Source organism: Oryctolagus cuniculus, chromosome 11, assembly GCF_964237555.1.
Source record: "Oryctolagus cuniculus chromosome 11, mOryCun1.1, whole genome shotgun sequence".
Lineage (NCBI taxonomy): Eukaryota > Metazoa > Chordata > Mammalia > Lagomorpha > Leporidae > Oryctolagus > Oryctolagus cuniculus.
Genome location: NC_091442.1, coordinates 106,518,140 through 106,538,810, shown reverse-complemented (window position 1 = coordinate 106,538,810; position 20,671 = coordinate 106,518,140). Strand labels below are relative to the sequence as shown.

The 20,671-nt window shown below is 44.0% G+C and overlaps 1 protein-coding gene across 2 annotated transcripts in view; it reads right to left on the bottom strand.

The window, feature by feature from the left end:
- Positions 1 to 20,671, bottom strand: part of STAB2 (stabilin 2) — a 209,702-nt gene that overhangs the window by 73,998 nt on the left and 115,033 nt on the right. For both annotated transcript variants that reach the window (XM_051845830.2, XM_051845831.2), the window contains 9 exons: positions 20,359 to 20,495; positions 19,427 to 19,541; positions 15,186 to 15,263; positions 7,181 to 7,279; positions 6,985 to 7,092; positions 5,188 to 5,319; positions 2,480 to 2,608; positions 1,259 to 1,315; positions 168 to 263 (listed from right to left, as the gene is read on the bottom strand). In XM_051845830.2, the coding sequence (XP_051701790.2) occupies positions 168 to 263; positions 1,259 to 1,315; positions 2,480 to 2,608; positions 5,188 to 5,319; positions 6,985 to 7,092; positions 7,181 to 7,279; positions 15,186 to 15,263; positions 19,427 to 19,541; positions 20,359 to 20,495 (951 nt within the window). The remainder of the gene's footprint in view (positions 1 to 167; positions 264 to 1,258; positions 1,316 to 2,479; positions 2,609 to 5,187; positions 5,320 to 6,984; positions 7,093 to 7,180; positions 7,280 to 15,185; positions 15,264 to 19,426; positions 19,542 to 20,358; positions 20,496 to 20,671) is intronic.

Here is a 20,671-nt window from a genome sequence, read left to right as displayed (position 1 = left end):
GCAGTGCTGAGTTTTATTGCTGCCCCTGCTCCTTTGAATGACAACCAGGGGGAAGGTGAGGGGTGGTGGGAGGGGTTCATGCAAAGGCGTTCTGAAGAGTCTAACAACTGACTGACTTCCCGAGCATCGCTGAAGGAATCGGAAGAATGACTGAATCCCATACTCACAATGACAGTTTTCACACACTTTGGCTGGCATCCAATGAATGGGGAACGCTTTCCCATGAAATATATGGTGTAGATACATCTCCTCGTCTCACCACCCTGTGACAGAGCAATGATTTCGTCAGCTTTGTAGGTAGGAAAAAGTTTCCGAATCTCTAAAAACAAGTGGTTAGGTGATCCATTGCTATCTATCTAGGTCCATTGCTATCTATACTAGAACGTTCTGGAAAAGGAGTCTAGTGGCTACTTCATGCCGCCTCACAAGAAAGCACAAAAGCACAATGTTGGCTGCCAGAACGCCAGGTGGCAAAATCCAAATAATTACACTTTACAGTAACATCCTGTAAAAATTTCTCTCTGGAAGGTAACTCAAATTCAGAAGAATCATAGACTAAAGCAGATAAAATTGCATCCTAGCCATGTACATGAGTTGACTACACCTTGATTACTATTTATTTCACTTATAGTCTTCCTTGGTCTGAGAAATAATTAAGGCTATTTACAAAGACCCATAATATATAAAAGTAAAAGTAAAAATCAAGTGAGAGAATCAGCATTTGTTATCATCATAAATCATCATCCTGCTATGGAAGAGTATTCTTTGTAATGGTTGTTATTTAGAATAAATAACTACAAGAAATATGGATTTGAATTAATCCAAAGGTATGTCTACCTCCTGCATGCCAGCCACCTGTTTCCCTGGGGAAGATTGTTGTAACCTGAACTATGCAAGGAAATCAGGCAGGACCAATACATCCAGGCTGGACTGGTTTTGGGTAGAGTCTGTGTTCTGTGATAAGATTTCTTGCTGCTGTTCTGAACAGGTAACTGGGAGGTGGAAGATGTAAAAGTGAGAAGTCCTTTCCTGCATGTGTTCTCACTGACAAAAGCCTGTTTCCATTTACTGATCAAATTTTATCTTAGTACAAACGGATGTAAGACTTTACAAAGATGCATCCATGTCACCAGGTAAAATGAAATGAAGTAACAAGGCAGTGAAAATGAGCTCTGCTGGAGACTCTTATATATTTTTTTTTTAGTCTGGGCTCCCTCAGATTTGGAAACTCTTCTGTCAAAGTGGACAAAACACTTACCAGAGGTTTAGTCCCAAATGGGCAGATCGGCTGCTGCGGACACTTTCCACACTTGCCCTTGGTAAAATGCAGAGGCAAAGAGAACATCTTGAAGCTATTAATACTAGTGAAGAATGCAAATATATTCTAGGGCAGGTGGTTTCAGAATGTGGAGCAGTCACCTGCTCAGCCTCTTTAGTGCCCTTGGAGATAAGGACCAACTCCTTCAGGCCGTATGTGTTTGAGCTTTACTTTTCCCCACAGCACCCTTCTGCATCAAGTAACCCCTAACAGAGTGGAGGTCTTATTCATTTACATCCTAATTCCTTTATCAACAATCCTTACGTATTGGAAATTAGTGACTTAGAGCCAACTCAGAGATGAATGGTGGGCTACACACAGTGCCCAGCCTTGGGAGCACTTGGTCTGCCTGGAGGGTGCAGAGAGATGTTCAATGGAGATAGCAAAACTGCTATAAGACAGCCAGCAAACATTAAGAATGACATAAACACCTAAGCGCAAACTGACCTCAAACTAGGAGGTGAGCAATGAGGCCACTCTTAACTTGGTGCCCACTGCACCGTTTGGTAGGCTGTTCAGGGTTCCATTTCTGGGGCCAGATTGCCTAGATTTGAACCTCTTCTCTGTCACTTGCTAATATGTATACCTATGTGCATTACTTAACATGTAACATGGGAATAGTAATGGGAGCTACTTTGTAGGGTGTAGTGAGGAGTACCTGAGTTAGTACAAGTAAAATTTTTAGAGTGGCCCCTTGCATGTAGCGCCTAAGAAATGGCTACAGTTATTACTATTACTAAAAGATCTTACACTGTCCAATGGACCAGAGTGAAATTTTTCCATTATTGCATCCCATGTTACACTGTACTTGTCCATGTTCACATTTTACTTCTAGTAATGAGGTTTGGCTAATCCCTGCCACAGATGAACCATAGTCCTCTCCCTGTACCTGTGCTAGACAAGGCATGGCTTCAGAATTCTTCCAACACAGCTCTCCCAGATATGCAAGGTACAATCTAATGCATTGACCACGAGCTCTCTGAGGGCAGGGGTTGTGTCTTTATACAATCAGCCTGGCATGCTCCATGGCACAGCAAATGCTCACTCACTGGTTTTTGGATTAAACTAAGATACGGTAAAAGAGAAGTCTTATGCTTCAAAATTATAAAAAACACAAGCCAGCGCCCACTGGTTGCATCATCAACCTTGGATATAACTTACTCGTACAATGCTTGTGTCATTATTATCACACCTATTCTTCTGAATTTCCAGAACTTTCCCCAAGCCATGGATCACACCCTTGTCAGTGGCTACATTGGTATAGTTGATTGGAGCCTCATTTACATAGAGCTGTGAACAAGAGGGTTAAACGTGACCTTTAATTGCAGTGGTTTTAAGGGAGATGGGGAAGGTGAGCCCGGAAGCTACCGACATGACAACAGCCTAGGAGATCTTCCCATACCTACCTGGAAGGCAGCGTGGAAAGAACTCAACCTAGGAAAAGGGAGTCCAAGTGATAGACCTGCATTTGACACCACCTATGTGACCTTTGGAGAATTGCTTTCCCTCTCTTTCATATTTTTTCCTTTGTAAAACAAAGAGGTTGATCAGGATCATTTCTAGGGTCTCTCTTCATCTCTCAAATTAATCAGTTCCTGTGTGTTTGAAAAATACTGCAGTGCCGGCATCTTACATGGGTACTGGTTTGGGTCCCAGCTGCTTTACTTTCAATGCAGCTCTCCTCTATGGCCTGGGAAAGCAGTATAAGATGGCCCAAGTGCTTGGGCTCCTGCACCCATGTGGGAGATTTGGAAGGAGCTCCTGGCTCTTGGCTTCGGATGGGCCCAGCTTGGGCCATTGTAGCCATTTGGGGAATGAACCAGAGAATGGAAGGTCTCTCTGTCTCTCCCTCTCTCTGTAACTCTACCTCTCAAATAAATAAATAAATCTTTTTTTTAAAAATTTTTTGACAGGCAGAGTGGACAGTGAGAGAGAGAGAGAGACAGAGAGAAAGGTCTTCCTTTGCCATTGGTTCACCCTCCAATGGCTGCTGTGGCTGGCATGCTGCGGCTGGCGCACCGCGCTGATCTGATGGCAGGAGCCAGGTACTTATCCTGGTCTCCCATGGGGTGCGGGGCCCAAGGACTTGGGCCATCCTCCACTGCACTCCCTGGCCACAGCAGAGAGCTGGCCTGGAAGAGGGGCAACTGGGACAGAATCCGGCGCCCTGACCGGGACTAGAACCTGGTGTGCCGGCGCCGCAAGGTGGAGGATTAGCCTAGTGAGCCGTGGCACCAGCCATAAATAAATCTTAAAAATATATATTTATAAAAAGAAAAATGCTATCTCTTGATCTTTGTTTTAGGGCCCATTGACAACACGGCTCCATAGAGATGCTCAGTTGCACTGTAGCCTGGTGGTCCCAGAGGGATGGAAGCTCTCCACAACCAGGACATGGAAAAAGCAACTCGTCCTTGAGCTTGTCCCTACCTCATGGCTAATTTATAAGCAACCCCTGAAAAGGCTACCTGACAGCTAACAATAAGAGTAACTAGCTACGGATTGTGAGAGATGGTGTGTTTGGATCTATCTTTGCTTAGTGTGTTCGTAGCATTCAATCCTGAGAACTAAGTCAGTATCTAAAGCAGCCAAGTCACATTCCGCTTTGAGCTATAATTTGTTCTGTTTTGATATTTTCTTGGGAAAGGATAAATGAAACTCTTAATTCATTAAAGCATATAATGAATGTGATTGGAGACCAAAGGTTTTTTGAAAATTGGGGTGATGTGTGGTATGCGTTTGTGTGTGGAGGTGGAGCAGGGCTGAAGTTGAGAGAGGAGAACAATTCTGTGTTATACCAAGTTAGTACCCAACAAGGGTTAAAATTCACACAATAATTCCTAAATTAACATCTCCAATTTAAAAAGATGCAACTAAATACTTAAACTTGAATTTCCACTGAATGTTCGTGTCTCTCATGAGTTCCTTGCAATCAACCCATTTCCATCTGGATATTGGGATAAGTCCAAGGCTGGGCTTCACGGAGGAGCTCTCAGGTCTGTGTATATTGGGAACACTAACAGGAAACCTTCCTTAGTCTCAAATAGTGTGATGACAATTTCCAGAATTCCAAGATGCTATTTTTTAAAGGCCAAAATAGAATAGTTGATGTTGTAATGCTGTTTAATTTGGCATGAAAAAGTCTGAATGTTTCCCATGATTGGATATATACAGAGAATTGTGGGCTTACATTAAAATTTTGATTTAAACACATCAATTTACTTAAAAAGAATTTTTCCATACTTCCATTCTCCTAAGAGAAAGTAAATGAGTATATACAAGTAAATGAGTAAATACAACTAAAGCCTCTACTGTATGAAAAACTTTTGCTCTGGATCAAAGAATTTCTGCATAAGTAGAAAATAAACATTATAGCACTGAAATAGATCCTTCTAAGTTCTTTGGAATATTGATCTTCATATGATGAAATAAAAGATGATAAAAACCAAAATAAAAATGAAAGCTATCAAAAATCACTGTTATTGTGGAAAAATCAGAAAATGAGTATACTTAAAAGGGTGGAACAGCCGAGACTCGAACCAGCACCCGTGTGGGATACAGGCACTGTAGGCAATGGCTTTACCCGCTATTCCACAGTGCCCACCCCCACACTTGATCTTAGCCAAAACACCAAGAAGCAATAAAAAGGTCCTTTTAAGTATATTCACGTTGATTATCTGAAGGCTGGAGACAGGGTGGGTGATGAGCAGGACAATGTGGTTCAGTCATTACTTTATGGTGAAACACAGACAACTGTTTTGTGTTGGTAGGGTCTGGGACTCACTGGTGGGATTATCTCAGTATGGAACAGATGAGGATTGACAGGAGCTGAGACACTGGTTACTGGGTTTTAACTAAAAGGATCACACCTGGTTGTTGTGGAGAAAGAAGCCGAGGAGGTAGGAGAAACCCAGCATGGTCTCCCGGTGCATGCCATGGTGCAGGTCATTCTTCAGCAGTTTCTCACCCAGGACCACGTGATACCGCACTATGTCCTCCTCCTGAGCCACACAGAGAATAGAAGTGAACCAAGAGATCAGCCAGTCCATTATGGGTCTGCTCCACAGTGCCAGCACTGGGGGCATCACCACGAGAAGCAACAACGTGTTGGAGTAGAAGTTCAGTGGGTATTAAACACCAAAGTGAGTTGTGGAATACATTACCTTGAGAACTTGCAAACTTTCCACGTAGGATGGTCAAGAACTTGTTCAGTGACTCTGAAGCCCAGATAGAGGGTATGAATGTTGGGGTGGGTTGCAAAGGTGACAGTTTTGGGTGGAACTGTTCTGAAGTGAGAGTCCCTGCACCCCAGCCTCTTCAGGGATGATGAGTAGAAGCCCAATGAGGTGTCTCAGAGACCCTCCTCTGTGGCTCATGTCCCCAGCTGGGTGGCATGTAGGACTGGGGTCTGACTGAGTGCTGAGCAGTCTCCTGGCCATGGGCAGCTGAGCTGCTCACAGTGAGCAAGGGACAGGAGAGCGGGAGGTGTTTCCTGGGGTGCAGATGGTGCAGATGTATGGCCACATCTGAGCAAAATGGCACCTCATATCTGATATCCAAGATGGCTGCCTGGTAGGGCGGACAGACTCCCTCCAGCACAACCAGCAGAAGCTGGAGGTGCGCTATGGGTTTTAGAGTGGTTCCTACCCTTTTAATACCTCTTCCCAACCACCAACACTTCCTGTCCCTGGTGAAACCAACACTGATTGAGAGGAATTGAAGCACGATGTGAGGGAGGAGAGAAGGTTGTGAGTTGTCTCTCACTGCAAGCCCGCCCTCCCACGTTCTCTGCTGGGGCTGAGGCTGTAATCTGCACCCCTTCCTTCCCCTAGGGTTCCGGTTCTGCTGATGGCAAGCACTGGAGGGCACTTGTGAGGCTTGGGCTTGCTCCTTCCCTCTTGCTTCCAGCTCCTGTGGATCCCACTCCTCTTCCTAGGCAGTGGCGGCTGAACGGGAGGGCAGTTTCCTAGGACTCATCATGCCCTCCCCACCTCTGAGGCACCAGCCGGGCAATGCCACCTCCTGTGTGTCTGAGTTTTGGGCTCACTGGCCCCTTCTTCCAATGTCAGACACCAGCCCCTGCTGAACATTCCCTGTGCCATAGCCTGAGGTTCCTTTAAGGTTCCTGTTTTAATAATTCCAACCTCCAGGTCTTGCATGCCCTCCTGCCACTTCTACCTCTGTGATCTCTGCCACCCCTCTCTCCCTTTATACCCAATAAACAGTTTGTACTACTGCGTTCTCTCTGCTTCAGTAACTGGTATGCTTTGTGTCTCCTGAAGGACCATACTGGCTCACAGGCCAGGCCCTCTTCTCTGGCTGTCTGCCTGCACAAACAGTCCATCCCTGTAGATCCATGCTGCTGACGTCACAGCTCTTCAGGCCAGGAAGATGTCAGGGACTGGAGCGGCAGCTATGAGGATCCTTCCTGGTTCCTAGGATGCCTGCAGGCTTGTGTGTAGGGGCTGGGACGCACTAAACAGAGCGGCTTGGGCACGGGGGTTTTGTGTGGGGGTGGAATTTCTGCACGAGGTTATGTTAAGAATGTGGATATGGACAAGGGGCTTTGATGAAAGAGTGAAAAGGCATAAAACTGATGCACTTAAAATGTTGAGTGTCTGAATATGCAGCGAATAACCTCCCTGGCGCTTGTTCCCTATACCTACTAGAGTTGTGACTTTCTTCTCCCTGACGTAATTCTCGATGGCGTCATTGTTGGGGGCGAACACCGTGTAAGCATCGGCGGCCTCGATTGCATTCACCAGATTATATTGCTGTGGTGGAAAGAGACCAGAGCGTGTGAGCGGTTCCCATCCCCAGGCAACCCCAGCCAGGCTGTCATGAAGGGAGTGTGGTACTTGCAATGATGTATCCCCGGAAGATGGAGTAGTCGGGCATCTGCTCCAGCCGGGTGAGCAGGTTTGGTAAGGAGCCGGTGAGACCTCTTTGCGGGACCAGCACCTAGGAAAGGAAGCCCCCAAATTCTGTTAGCACATGTTGCTAGGATTTGCTGCTTCCAGATACACATGAAAATCCTATTACTTTCTTTAGACAGTATAAGGAATTGACATTGAAAACATGTTGAAGATTACTCAGATTGAAAGTATTCTAGGACGCAAAGTGAAAGGGAGAAAGAGACTTGGAGGTGTTGGTAGTTCAGTTTTATGTCTTGTCCTTAAACTTCCTGCTGTTGGGGAAAATCCCACCATGCCCCAGAGGTCTCATAGCTTCCCCAAGTCACCTAATCCAGTTTTTCATCTTTCAGTGAAGACCTGAAAATCAAACTGAAATGCAGCAAGCTGCAGTTAAAATCCACTGTTTACTCTACAGGCTCTTCATTTCTTGGCTCATGCAATGTCAAAAAATAGGGTATTTTACCATAAGATGTAGATTTCCGGCTTCCTGTTTAAAAAAATCAGTCTGCATTTCTGCAGACAACACAGAGCTGCAGAGGGTAGCCACTGGGACTGGGAACGGCAGCTATGAGGATCCTTCAGTCATTTTCATCATAGTCCACGCTCGCCTTCCACCTGTTTCCCCTCAATCATCTTTGTCATGTGCATGGTGTCTATGGGCATTTGAGTTTGCAAGCCCTGCATGGCTCACCTTCTGGACAAAATAAATGTTTCTATCTTCTCATTCTGCCTAGAACCTTCTCCAATCGAAGGACATAAAACTGGAATGTTTTAGTTTTTTCTTTTTCCCCCTCATTTTTTTCAAATATTTATGTATTTACTCGAGAGGCAGAGTTACAGATAGAGGAGAGAGGTCTTCCATCTATTGGTTCACTCCCCAAATGGCTACACTGGCTGGAGCTGAGTTGATCCGGAGCCAGGAGCCAGGAGCCAGGAGATAGAACTATAAAACTAGAAAAATAAAAACAAACCAAATTCTAAATTAGTAGGAGGAAAGAAATAAGTAAAATTAGAGAATAAACAAAATTGAAATTAAAAAAACTATATAAAAGATCAGTGAAGAGGTGGAGTTTTGAACAAATAAACAAAATTGATAAACCATTTGTCCAACTAACCAAAAAAGAGGGAGAAGACCTAAATGAATAAAATCAGAGATGAAAAAAAGAAATGTAACAACAGACACCACAGAAATAAAAAGAATCATTAGAAGAGCTATATGCCAAAATATTTGGAATTGCAGACCAAATGGATAGATTCCTAGATACATACAAGCTACCAAAATTGAGTCATTAAGCCATAGAAAACTTAAACAGACCAAAAACCAAGATGGAGAATGAATCAGTAATAAAGACCCTCCCAACAAAGAAAAGCTCAGGATTGTACAGCTTCATTGCTGAATTCTACTAGACATTTAAAGAAGAACTAATTTCAATTTTTCTCAAGCTATTCAAAATAATTGAAAGGGAAAGAATCCTCCCAAAATCCTTTTATGAAGCCTGTATGACCTTAATTCCCAAACCAGAAAAAGATACAATAGATAAAAAGAAATTTAAATCAATATTCCTTCAACATAGAAAAACACAGATACAAAAATCCTCAACAAAATATTAGCTAATCCAACAACACATCAGAAAGATTATTCACTCAGACCAGGGATTTATCCCTGGTATGCGGGGATGATTCAACACTCACGAATCAATAAATGCATATATCACATTAACAAATTGAAGAACAAAAACCATATTGTTATCTCAATAGATTCAGAGAAAGCATTTGATAAAATACAACATCCTTTCATGATGAAAACCTTAAGCAAATTGAATATAGAAGGGACATTCTTCAACACAGTCAAGGCAATTTATAACAAATCCAAGGCCAGCATCCTATTGAATGGAGAAAAGCTGGATGCATTCCCCCTAAGATCTGGAACCAGGCAGGGATGCCCACTTTTACCACTGCTATTTAATATGGGCCTAGAAGTTTTAGCCATAGCCATTAGTCAAGAAAAATAAATCAGAGGGATACAAGTTGGAAAGGAGGAAGTCTAACTATCCCTATGGGCAGATGACATGGTTCTATATATAGGGTATTGAAAAGACACTGCTAAGAGACTACTGGAACTCATAAAATTGTTTGGTGAAGTGGCAAGATATAAAATCAACACAGAAAACTGAATAGCCTTTGTATACATAGACAGTACCATGGCTGAGAAAGAACTTTTAAGATCAGTCCCATTCACAATAGCTCCAAAAAAAATTAAATACCTCGGAATAAATTTAACCAAGGTTAGCAAAGAACTCAATGATGAAAATTATAAAACACTAAGGAAATAGAAGACTTTAAAAAATGGAAAAAATCTTCCATGTTCATGGATTGTAAGAATCATCATCCGTAATATCCATAATGTCCATAATATCAAAAGCAATTTACAGATTCAAGGTGATCCCAATCAAAATACCAATGACATTCTTTGAAGACTGAGAAAAATTGATGCTAAAATTCAAATGGAAAGACAAGAGACCTTGACTAGCTAAATTAATCTTATACAACAAAACAATGCTGAAGGCACCACAATACCTGATTTCAAGACAAACTACAGGGCAGTTATAATAAAAACCATCACCTGGTACTGGCACAAAAGCTAACTTGTAGAAAAACTGAACAAAATAGAAATTCCAGAAATCAATCCAAGCATCTACAACCAACTTATCTTTGATAAAGGAGCTAAAATCAGTCCCTGGAGCAGGGACAATCTCTTCAAAATGATGCTGGGGAAATTAGATCTCCGTGAGAAGTATGAAACAAGATCTCTCCCTTACACCTTACACAAAAATACACTGAATATGGATCAAAGACCTAAATATACAACCTAATACCATCAAGTTACTTGAGAACATTGGGGAAACCCTGCAAGACATTAGCCTAGGCAATGACTTCTTGAAAAGGACCCCAGAAGCACAGGAACTCAAAGCCAAAATTGACAAATAGGATGACATCAAGCTGAGAAGCTTCTGTACTGCAAAATACTCAGCAATGTGAAGAGGGAACTGACAGAATAGGAGGAAGTATTTTCAAACTATGCAACTGAAAAAGGGTTAACATCCAGAATCAATAAAGAGCTCAAAAAAAACCTGAACAACAAAATAAACAATATACTTAAGAAATGGTCAAAGGACTTGAACAGACATTTTTCAAAAGAGGAAATTCCAATGGCCAATAGACATTTGAGAAAATGCTCAGGATCACTAGCCATCAGAGAAATGCAAATCAAAACCACACTGAGGCTTCATCTCAATCCAATTAGAATTGCTTTCATACAGAAATCAACAAACAACAATGCTGGCGAGGATGTAGGTAAAGTTACCCTAATCCACAGTTGGTGGGAATGTAAACTGGTAAAGCCACTATAGAAGATGGTATGGAGATACATCAGAAATCTGAATATAGGCCTACCATATGATCCAGCCATCCTACTCCTGAGAATTCACCCAAACCAAAAGATATCAGCATATGGAAGAGTTATTTGTACCCTAATGTTCATTGCAGCACAAGTCACTACAGCTAAGATATGGAATCAAACCAAATGTCTACCAACTATTGACTGGATACAGAAATTATGGTATACATACACTACAGAGTATTACTAAACTGTGAAAAAACTTTTCTTTTCCAACAAGATAGACACAACTGGAAACCATTATACTTAGTGAAATAAGCCAGTCCCAAAAAGACAGATATCATGTGCTTTCCCTGATCCAAGGACACTAATAGAGTACCTAAAATGTAATGTATTGGAGTGAAATGGACATTTTGAGATTTGATGATTGCTTACAGCCTTGTCTCTTCCATTGAGGAAGTGTTTTTTTTCCTTATTATTTGTTGAACTCTTTTACTTAGTGTAGGGTTAACCAACTATACAATCATTAAATAAGCTAAAAGTAGATATTTGTAAAAGTTAATAGTGGGAGGTCTGGCACTGTGGTATAGTGGGTGATGCTGCTGCCTGTGGTGTTGGCATCCTATATGGGTGTCATTTTGAGTCCTGGCTGATCAACTTCTGATCCAGGTCTCTGCTAGTGTGCCTGGGAAAGCAGTAGAGGATGGCCCAAGTCCTTGGGCCCCCACAGCTATGTGGGAAACTCAGAGGAAGTTCTTGGTTCCTGGCTTCTGATCAGCCTGGCTCCAGCTGTTGCAGCCATTTGGGGAGTGAACCAGTGGATGGAGGGCCTCTCTCTCTCTCCCTCTGCCTCTTTGTAACTCTGCCTTTCAAATAAATAAATAAATCTAAAAAAATTGAGAGTGGGGGCATGAGAGGGAGGAGGAAGAGGGTTGGAATGTGGGCAGGAGGAAGGGTAGGATGGGAAGTATCACTGTGTCTCTAAATCTGTATGTATGAAATACATGAAAATTATGTAACTTAAATAAAATTTAGAAAAGTTTATTTATTTGGAAGACAGATAGAGACAGAGACATACAGAGACAAACAGACATTGAGATCTCCCATCTACTGGTTCTCTCTTTAAATGCCTGCAACAGCCAGGAATGGGCCAAGCCAAAGCCAGAAGCCAGAAATTCAACCTGGGTCTCTCACATGGGTTGCAGGACACAAGTTTGTGAGAAATCATCTGCTGCTTTCCCCAGCATGCATTAGCAGGAGGCTGGAATTTGAGCAGAGAGGGGGCTTAAAACTAGGTACTCCAACTGTCTCATCTTTTACAAAAAAAAACACGCCCATCTCTAGAATTTGCCCTCCTGAATCTGTCATCCTCAGTGATGTGGACTGCATGGGTTAAGGAAGGTAGGACTAGAATAGATCCTCATGGTAATAATGTCCAGTGTAATGGGTCAGGGATCTAAACCTAAGACCAGAAAACATGGGGAAACATTGCAAGGCATTGGCACAGGCAAAGACTTCTTGGATAAGAACCCAGCAGAAAAGGCAATAAAAGCAAAAATAGAAAAATGGGGAGCCGGCGCCGCGGCTCACTAGGCTAATCCTCCGCCTTGCGGCGCCGGCACACCGGGTTCTAGTCCTGGTCGGGGCGCCGGATTCTGTCCCGGTTGCCCCTCTTCCAGGCCAGTTCTCTGCTATGGCCCAGGAGTGCAGTGGAGGATGGCCGAAGTGCTTGGGCCCTGCACTCCATGGGAGACCAGGAGAAGCACCTGGCTCCTGCCATTGGATCAGTGCGGTGCGCCGGCCGTGGTGGCCATTGGAGGGTGAACCAACGGCAAAGGAAGACCTTTCTCTCTGTTTCTCTCTCTCACTGTCCACTCTTCCTGTCAAAAGAAAAAAAAAAAGAAAAATGGGATTACATCAAGCCAAGAAGGTACTGTATAGCAAAGAATACCGCATAAAAGTAAGAGGCAATCAACAGAATGAGAGAAAATATTTGCAAATTATAAATCTGATAAAGGATTTATATCCAGGATATATAAGGAGCTCAAAATTCAACAACAATGAAATGAACAATACAGTTAAGAAATAGACAAAGGACATGAACAGGCATTTTTCAAAGGATAAAATGGACAACAGACACATGAAAAGATGCTCAGGATGACTAGCCATCAGGGAAATGTAAATCACAATGAGGTTTCACCTCAACCCAGTTAGAATGGCTGTCATACAGAAATCAACAAACAATAAATGCTGGTGAGGAGATGGGAAAAAGGTATCCTAATCGACTGTTGGTAGGAATGTAAATTGGTACAGCCATTATGGAAGAGAGTATGGAGATTCCTCAAAAATCTGAAAATAGATGTACCACATGATCCAGCCATTCCAGTCCTGGGAATTTACGCAAAAGAAGTGAAATCAGCATATGGAAAGAGTTATTTATACAACCATGTTTACTGCAGCTCAACTCATAATAGTTAATATATGTAATCAATCCAGCTGTCCATCAATTGATGACTAGATAAAGAAATTATGGCATATACACATTATGGAATACTACTCAGCCATAAAAAGAATAAAATTTTGTCTTTTGCAACAAAATGGATGCAACTGAAGACTAATTTTTTTTTTGACAGGCAGAGTGGACAGTGAGAGAGAGAGACAGAGAGAAAGGTCTTCGTTTTTGCCGTTGGTTCACCCTCCAATGGCCGCCACGGCTGGCGCGCTGTGGCCAGCACACCACGCTGATCCGAAGGCAGGAGCCAGGTGCTTCTCCTGGTCTCCCATGGGGTGCAGGGCCACAGCAGAGAGCTGGCCTGGAAGAGGGGCAACCGGGACAGAATCCGGTGCCCGGACTGGGATTAGAACCCGGTGTGCCGGCGCCACTAGGTGGAGGATTAGCCTAGTGAGCCGTGGCGCCGGCCTGCAACTGAAGACTATTATGCTTAGTGAGATAATCCAGTCCCAAAAAGATGAAATATATATATTTCCCTGATTTGTGGTAACTAAGATACAGAGTATAAAAAGTAATACATGAGGCCGGCGCCGCGCCTCACTAGGCTAACCCTCCGCCTTGTGGCGCCAGCACACTGGGTTCTAGTCCCGGTCGGGGCGCCGGATTCTGTCCCGGTTGCCCCTCTTCCAGGCCAGCTCTCTGCTGTGGCCCAGGAGTGCAGTGGAGGATGGCCCAAGTGCTTGGGCCCTGCACCCCATGGGAGACCAGGATAAGTACCTGGCTCCTGCCATCGCATCAGCGCCATGCGCCGGCCGCAGCGCACTGGCCCTGATGGCCATTGAGGGTGAACAAATGGCAAAGGAAGACCTTTCTCTCTCTCTCTCACTATCCACTCTGCCTGTCAAAAAAAAAATAATATATGAGCAAAACTACCATTTGAGATTTTATTATTGTTTATAGTCCTTGTCTATACTCTTGAGGAACAGAGGTTTTTCTAATTACCACTTGTTGGATTCATTACTGAATAGTGGGTTAAACTTGTAATTATAAAATAAACTGAAAATATGCTGTTGTAAACATTAAAAGAAAAAAGAAAAGGAAGGAGGAAGAAGGGGTGGGAGCAAGGGAGGGAGGGAGTGAGGGAGTGAGGGAAGGGTGGGAAGTGTTATCATGCTCTTAAAACTACACATCTGAAATTCATGAACTTTGTTTGCTTATACACACCAAAAGCTAATGCTCAATGTGAGAGATGGGTTGGGGTATCTTCCTACTAAGCGGAGTGTATTCATAAAAAACTGGGAGCAGAAAAGGTAATTTTATGTTTTTATTTTGTTTGTTTTGGAAAGCCAGGATTGGAAATGTATGCTTGATAAATAATGTTGCTTTGCATTATCTGATGTCATAAATCTGGCATTGCTGCTTACACATGAAGAGTCACTCGCTTAAAGATGTTGTGTTTCTTAATGTCCCTGGTACTACAGCAGAATTGCAAGATCTTTGCAAAAGAAGGCATGCGGGAGTCTTACAAATAGCCTCTTCTTTCTAAACAGCTGGCTTTTTCAAAGTTTAAAATAAAAAGGTGAACATATCAGTGCCAAGTGAAAACATGTTTAGTTAAAATGCAGTTATTTAATTTGCTTTTTCCAATCTTTGACCTCCAAAAGTTTCCAGAGTTCACTAAATTCTAACTTTCATTTTTAACTAAAGATTCGAATACAGTAACTGGGAATTATAGGAGAGCTTACAGTCCATTTTCCTATTCTTCTTCTTCTATTCCCCCTCTTTCTTACCTTTGGAAAACTCTCATAATACTTTTTCTACCATTTCCATTTTTTCTTGTAGGTCCTTTGTTACCACATGCTTTTAGGGTGCAGCAATGCAGAGAGCCAAACAGGATATGATGGAGAATGGTAGCCCCACATTGGAATACACATGGGTAAGTGGTTATTGAGTTTGATAGAAATGACAGAGCCTCTAAATGGTTTAAAAATAAATGTAATGACGCACAATGCTTTTCTCTTAAGGCTACATTATCTTTTTTTTTTCCTTACAGGAGGACAAATAACCAAGGAGAAGAGATGCTACCAGGGTGGAATTTTGTACCTTGTTGATGATGTGTATCATGCCATTGGTGGCTACGTTGTCACCATCCACAATGGACGCTCCTTCAATTGTGACATTCTGTAAATGCAAACCACGACAGGAAGATGAGACTCTGGAGTACACACATGGACTCATTCATTTTGAGAAGCAGTAGCTTTCATACTTGGTGCCATAGCCCACCATGAGAAATATCTTTAAATTTTGACCCATTAGATCTCTCTCTCTCTCTCTCTCTCTCTCTCTCTCTCTCTCTCTCTCTTTCACACACACACACACACACACACACACACACAAGATGAGAGTACTTTCCCCTACTATGTGGGAGGCCCTCTGATCTTCAATTCCACACCACACTATTCTATCTTATCAAGAATGTGCTGGTTGAGGCTCAATAAAGTGCCCTTGCAGTATGGAAAGCACCAAGAGTCAGTGTTGTGGGCCAAAATGTGTCCCCATGTCCCCACCGTTCGTATGTTGAAGTCCTAGCCCCCAGGACCTAGACCCCAGGTGACATATTTGGAAATAGCGTCATTACAAAGGTGATCAAACTGGCCGGCGCTGTGGCTCAACAGGCTAATCCTCCGCCTAGTGGCGCCGGCACACCAGGTTCTAGTCCCGGTCGGGGCGCCGGATTCTGTCCCGGTTGCCCCTCTTCCAGGCCAGCTCTCTGCTGTGGCCCGGGAGTGCAGTGGAGGATGGCCCAAGTGCTTGGGCCCTGCACCCCATGGGAGACCAGGAGAAGCACCTGGCTCCTGCCTTTGGATCGGCGCAATGCGCCGGCCACAGCGTGCTGGCCGCGGCGGCCATTGGAGGGTGAACCAACGGCAAAGGAAGACCTTTCTCTCTGTCTCTCTCTCTCTCTCACTGTCCACTCTGCCTGTAAACAAACAAACAAACAAACAAACAAAAAAACAAAAAACAAAAAACACAAAGGTGATCAAACTAAAGTGAAATCCTTGGGTGGGCCAATCCAGGATGAGTGGTGGTACAGGGGAAATTTTCAGAGACAGCAATAGTGAGAGAACATTATGTAACCTTGAAGATCAACTACAAGCCAAGGGGGAAGGCATGGAGCAGCTCCTTCCTGTATGGACCTCAGAAAGAGCCAACTTCACTACCATCTTGCTCTTGGACTTCAAGCTTCCCAAACTGTGAGAGAACACACTCTCGTTGGTTAAGTCACCCAGTCTCTGGTCTTTCGTTATGATGGTTCCAGCAAAGCAGTGCTGATGGTAACTGACTTTTCTAGTCAGAACTCAATCACTGGGGCCAGTGCTGTGGCATAGTGGGTTAAAGCCCTGGCCTGAAGTGCCAGCATCCCATATGGCCACCAGTTCTGGTCCAGGCTGCTCCTCTTCCAAACCAGCTCTCTGTTATAGCCTGGGAAAGCAGTAGAAGATGGCCCAAGTCCTCAGGCCCCTGTGCCCACGTGGGAGACCTGGAAGAAACTCCTGGCTTCGGACTTTGGATTGGCTCAGCTCCAGCCATTGTGGACATCTGGGGAGTGAACCAGTGGATGGAAGACCTCTCTCTCCGTCTCTACCTTTCTCTGTACCTCCTTAAAATGAATAAAATAAATCTTAAAGAACTCAATCAGTTTCAGAGTGTTAGATGAGGAATTGGGCTGAGTGAACCCCGATACCCACCCCAGCCACCAAACAGCATTGATGACAAGGGGCTCCACTCTCTCTGGTTCCTCTCCTCCCCATCATGACCTTTTGTTTGAAATTCCTGCTGGGAATCCTGAGTGAAGAAGCTGAGCTGTGTCCCCCTAAGAAGTTCCCAAGTCACTTCTGCAGAGACCTGGAAGGAAGCACTGCTGGCCACCTTGCACATCACTTTTGATTAATGGGAGACATTTACACCAGACGGAAGAATGAGATTAAAAAAGCTGTGTCTTTGGGGGCAGGTGTTTGGTGCAGTGGTTAAGATGCCATTTGGGATGCTCGCATCCCAGATCAGAATGTCTGGGTTCATGTCCTGGCTCTGCTCCCAATTCCAGCTTCCTGTTTATGTGCTCCTTGGGAGGCAGTGGATGATGGTTAAAGTACTTGGGTCCTTGTCACCCATGTGGGAGATTCCATTTGAATTCCTGGTACCTGGCTTTGGTGGAGCCAGGTCTGGCTATTGCATGGACATTTGGTTACTGAACTAGTAGCTAGGAGACCTGTGTCTCCTAGCTTTTCAAATGAAAAATTTAAATCCCATATGGGCGTCGGGTTCTAGTCTCAGTTGCTCCTCTTCCCATCCAGCTCTCTGCTGTGGCCTGGGAAGGCAGTGGAGGATGGCCCAAGTGCTTGGGTCCTGCACCCGCATGGGAGATCAGGAAGAAGCACCTGGCTCCTGGCTTCGGATTGGCGTAGTGCTGGTTGTAGCCGCCATTTGGGGGGTGAACCAATGGAAGGAAGACCTTTCTCTGTGTCTCTTTCTCTGTCTATAATTCTACCTGTCAAATAAAAAAAAAGGCATCTTTTCTGGTGAGTTTCTCTGGAGTGTGGATCTTGATTAATTTATCTTTTGATCTACAGTACCTAGGATCCACCTGTCACAGGAGTGTTCAGTTAATTCTTACCAAGATAATCAATGGTTTAAAACACCAATGGATTAGCATTACCGTAGTAATAATTTCATGAGGCACACACATGAAAATCATGTTACACATTTTATATACAATTTTGATTTTAAAAACTTGGTAGAAAATAATACTAGTGCCACTAGAATTATCATAATGTGATATAAAAAATCCATGGCAGCCTGTGTAACTGTTCCCTGCTTTATAAAAGAAATCATCCGAGGAACTACATACAGTTAGGGATTAGCAGCCACAATCTTTTCCACTAAGAGGGAACAGAAATACAATTCTCAAACATTTTTGACTGTGGTCCATGGTCCACAGATAGAGCAGTTGTCACTTCCCAGGGCACTCTTCAATTCCATTTTGTACAACTTAGAGAAAGAGTTTTATGTATTTATTTTTAAAGAGTTATTTATTCATATGAAAGGGAGGAAGGAGGGGGAGGGGGAGGAGGAGGGAGAGAATGAATATGAATGAATGAATGAATGAATATCTTCCACCTGCTGGCTCACTCCCCAAATGGCTGCAATGGCTCAAGCTGGGCTGATTCAAAGCCAGGAGCCAGGAGCCTCTTTTGGGTCTCCCATGTGGGTAACAGGGGCTCAAGCTCTTGGGCCATCTTCCACTGCTTTCCCAGGCCATTAGCAGGGAGCTGGGTTGGAAGTGGAGCAGCTGGGACTTGAACCAGCGCCCATATGGGATACCACAGGTCTTGGCTTTACTTGCTGTGCCACAGCACTGGCCCCAAAGAGCTTTAAAATCTTGTCACATGGGAATAGCATTGTGGTGCACTATGCTAAGCCACAGCCTGAAAAACTGGCATTGTACATCAGAGTGCTGGCTCAAGTACTGGCTGCTCCATTTTGGATCCAGTTGCCTGCTAATGTGTCTGGGAAGGCAGTGGAAGAAGGCCTAAGTGTTTGGGCTCCTGCCACCCTCATGGAAGACCTGTATGAAGTTACAGGCTGCTGGATTTGGCTTTACCCAGCCCCAGCTGTTGCACACATTTGGGGAATGAACCAACAGATGGAAGATTTATCCTTTTCTCTTACTCTAACTCTGCATTTTCAAATTATCTGTCTGTCTGTCTATCTTTATACCTACCTACCTGAAACAAATCCTGCCACAGGCAGCCAGACTTCTGCATGGAACTCTGAATCTTAGTCTTGCTGCATCATAGAAAGTGCCAGAGGATGGGGGCACCTCCAGGGCTGGGCTCTTCCTTGGGCACTGCTCTATCTCTGGCACCTACACCCATGTCTGGTTCATAGCAGGTGTCCAGAAAGATTTGACTGACCTTTAGTTCATAGAAAATTTTATATTTATAATGACTCAGTTAATAGGTTATTAGTAACAACTTCTTGGTTAACTGTAAATCAAAATAAAAGTTGTGACCTTGCACACCCTTTAGCCCTTTTAGACAAGTCTGTTTCCAGTGGGAAGAGCCTGTGGTCTACCAGCAGGAAGAAGATCAGTGCTATAGACTGATGTGTGTGTGATTCTGTGCATACTGATCACTGTTGCAGCTGGGTGACATTCACATGGAGGGTTTTTTTTTTCTAGTTTTGACCATGTTTGGAAACATTCATAATGCAAACATTTAAAAAAATGTTTGTGAACAAAGATCTCATTGTTTCAACTGGGTACAAACTGTGAGCTCTCTTACCCCATCCACCTTCTCCAGGTGCAGGAAGTGGCCCTGCAGAGATGTTGGGAGCACATCAGAAGCCGACACAGTCTGCAGGTCTGCCACTCCGTAGGTGCCGAGGAGCGTATGGTACCTTAAACAACAGACCACAAGGGCTAAATATAATTAAACATCATGCGTTGAGAAGAGGCTCTGGTGTGAGACAGCCATATTCAAACCTCCAATTCCTCCTGCAGTTGTTAGTTTTGGCTTCAGTTAGCTAATTAACTGCCCTGTGCCTCAGTTTTTACATCTGTAAGGTGGGAATAACTAAAACACTGTTCTCTAGGGCTCTGGAGAGGAGTAAATAAGCTATATGTAGGGGCTGGCATTATGGCATGGTAGGTAAAGCTGCCACCTGTGATGCTAGCATCCCATTTGGGTGTAGTTCGAGTCCCAGCTGCTCCACTTCCAATCCAGCTCCCTGCTAATGCCCTGGCATAAGCACGGGAAGATGACCCAAGTGCTTGGGCCCCTGCTACCCATGTGGGAGACTGGGATGAAGCTCCTGGTTTGGCCTGACACAGTCCTGGCTGCTGCAGCCATTTGGGGATGAACACACACATGGAAGACCTCCCTCCCTCTCTCTCCCTCTCGCCCCACCTCTGTCGTGTGTGTGTGTGTGTGTGTGTGTGTGTATCTTCCTCTCTCTTTGTAACTCTTTGAAATAAAGAAAGAAATCTTTAAACAAGCTATATGTAGAGCAGATGGAACAGTGCTTGGCTCACAACTGGCTGCCAGTAACTGCTGATGCTTACTGTCCTGGGGGAAGGAGGTGGGGAGGGGCAGTACCAGGACACGCGCAGCTCCATGGACTAGAGGAACCTGTGGCTTCCCCACCCTGAACTTCTACAGAAGGGTCACACTGATGTCAGCCAGATATCATGAACAATAGAATATATAATACCTACTTTATTAAGGCTGGAATATTGCTCTGTGACAACCAAAAGCTCTTCTCATCTTGGTCCATGTCCTCAATAGCTTGTTGGGATGGCACCAGGACAGTGAGGTTCCAGGTGGTTGACAGCATGGGTTGTAGAGAAGCATTCTGGATCACACATGGAAGGAAGACAAAGAGGTCTGACTCATGCTAGGGGACAAACGGGGCTCGTGTGCTTGGCAGAGATCATGGTCTCCCTGGGGATGGAAATCCATGGCTACAAGGGAGACTTCAGAGGTTTCTTTCCCCAAATCCACCCTGCCCACTGAGTGAAGCCCCATATC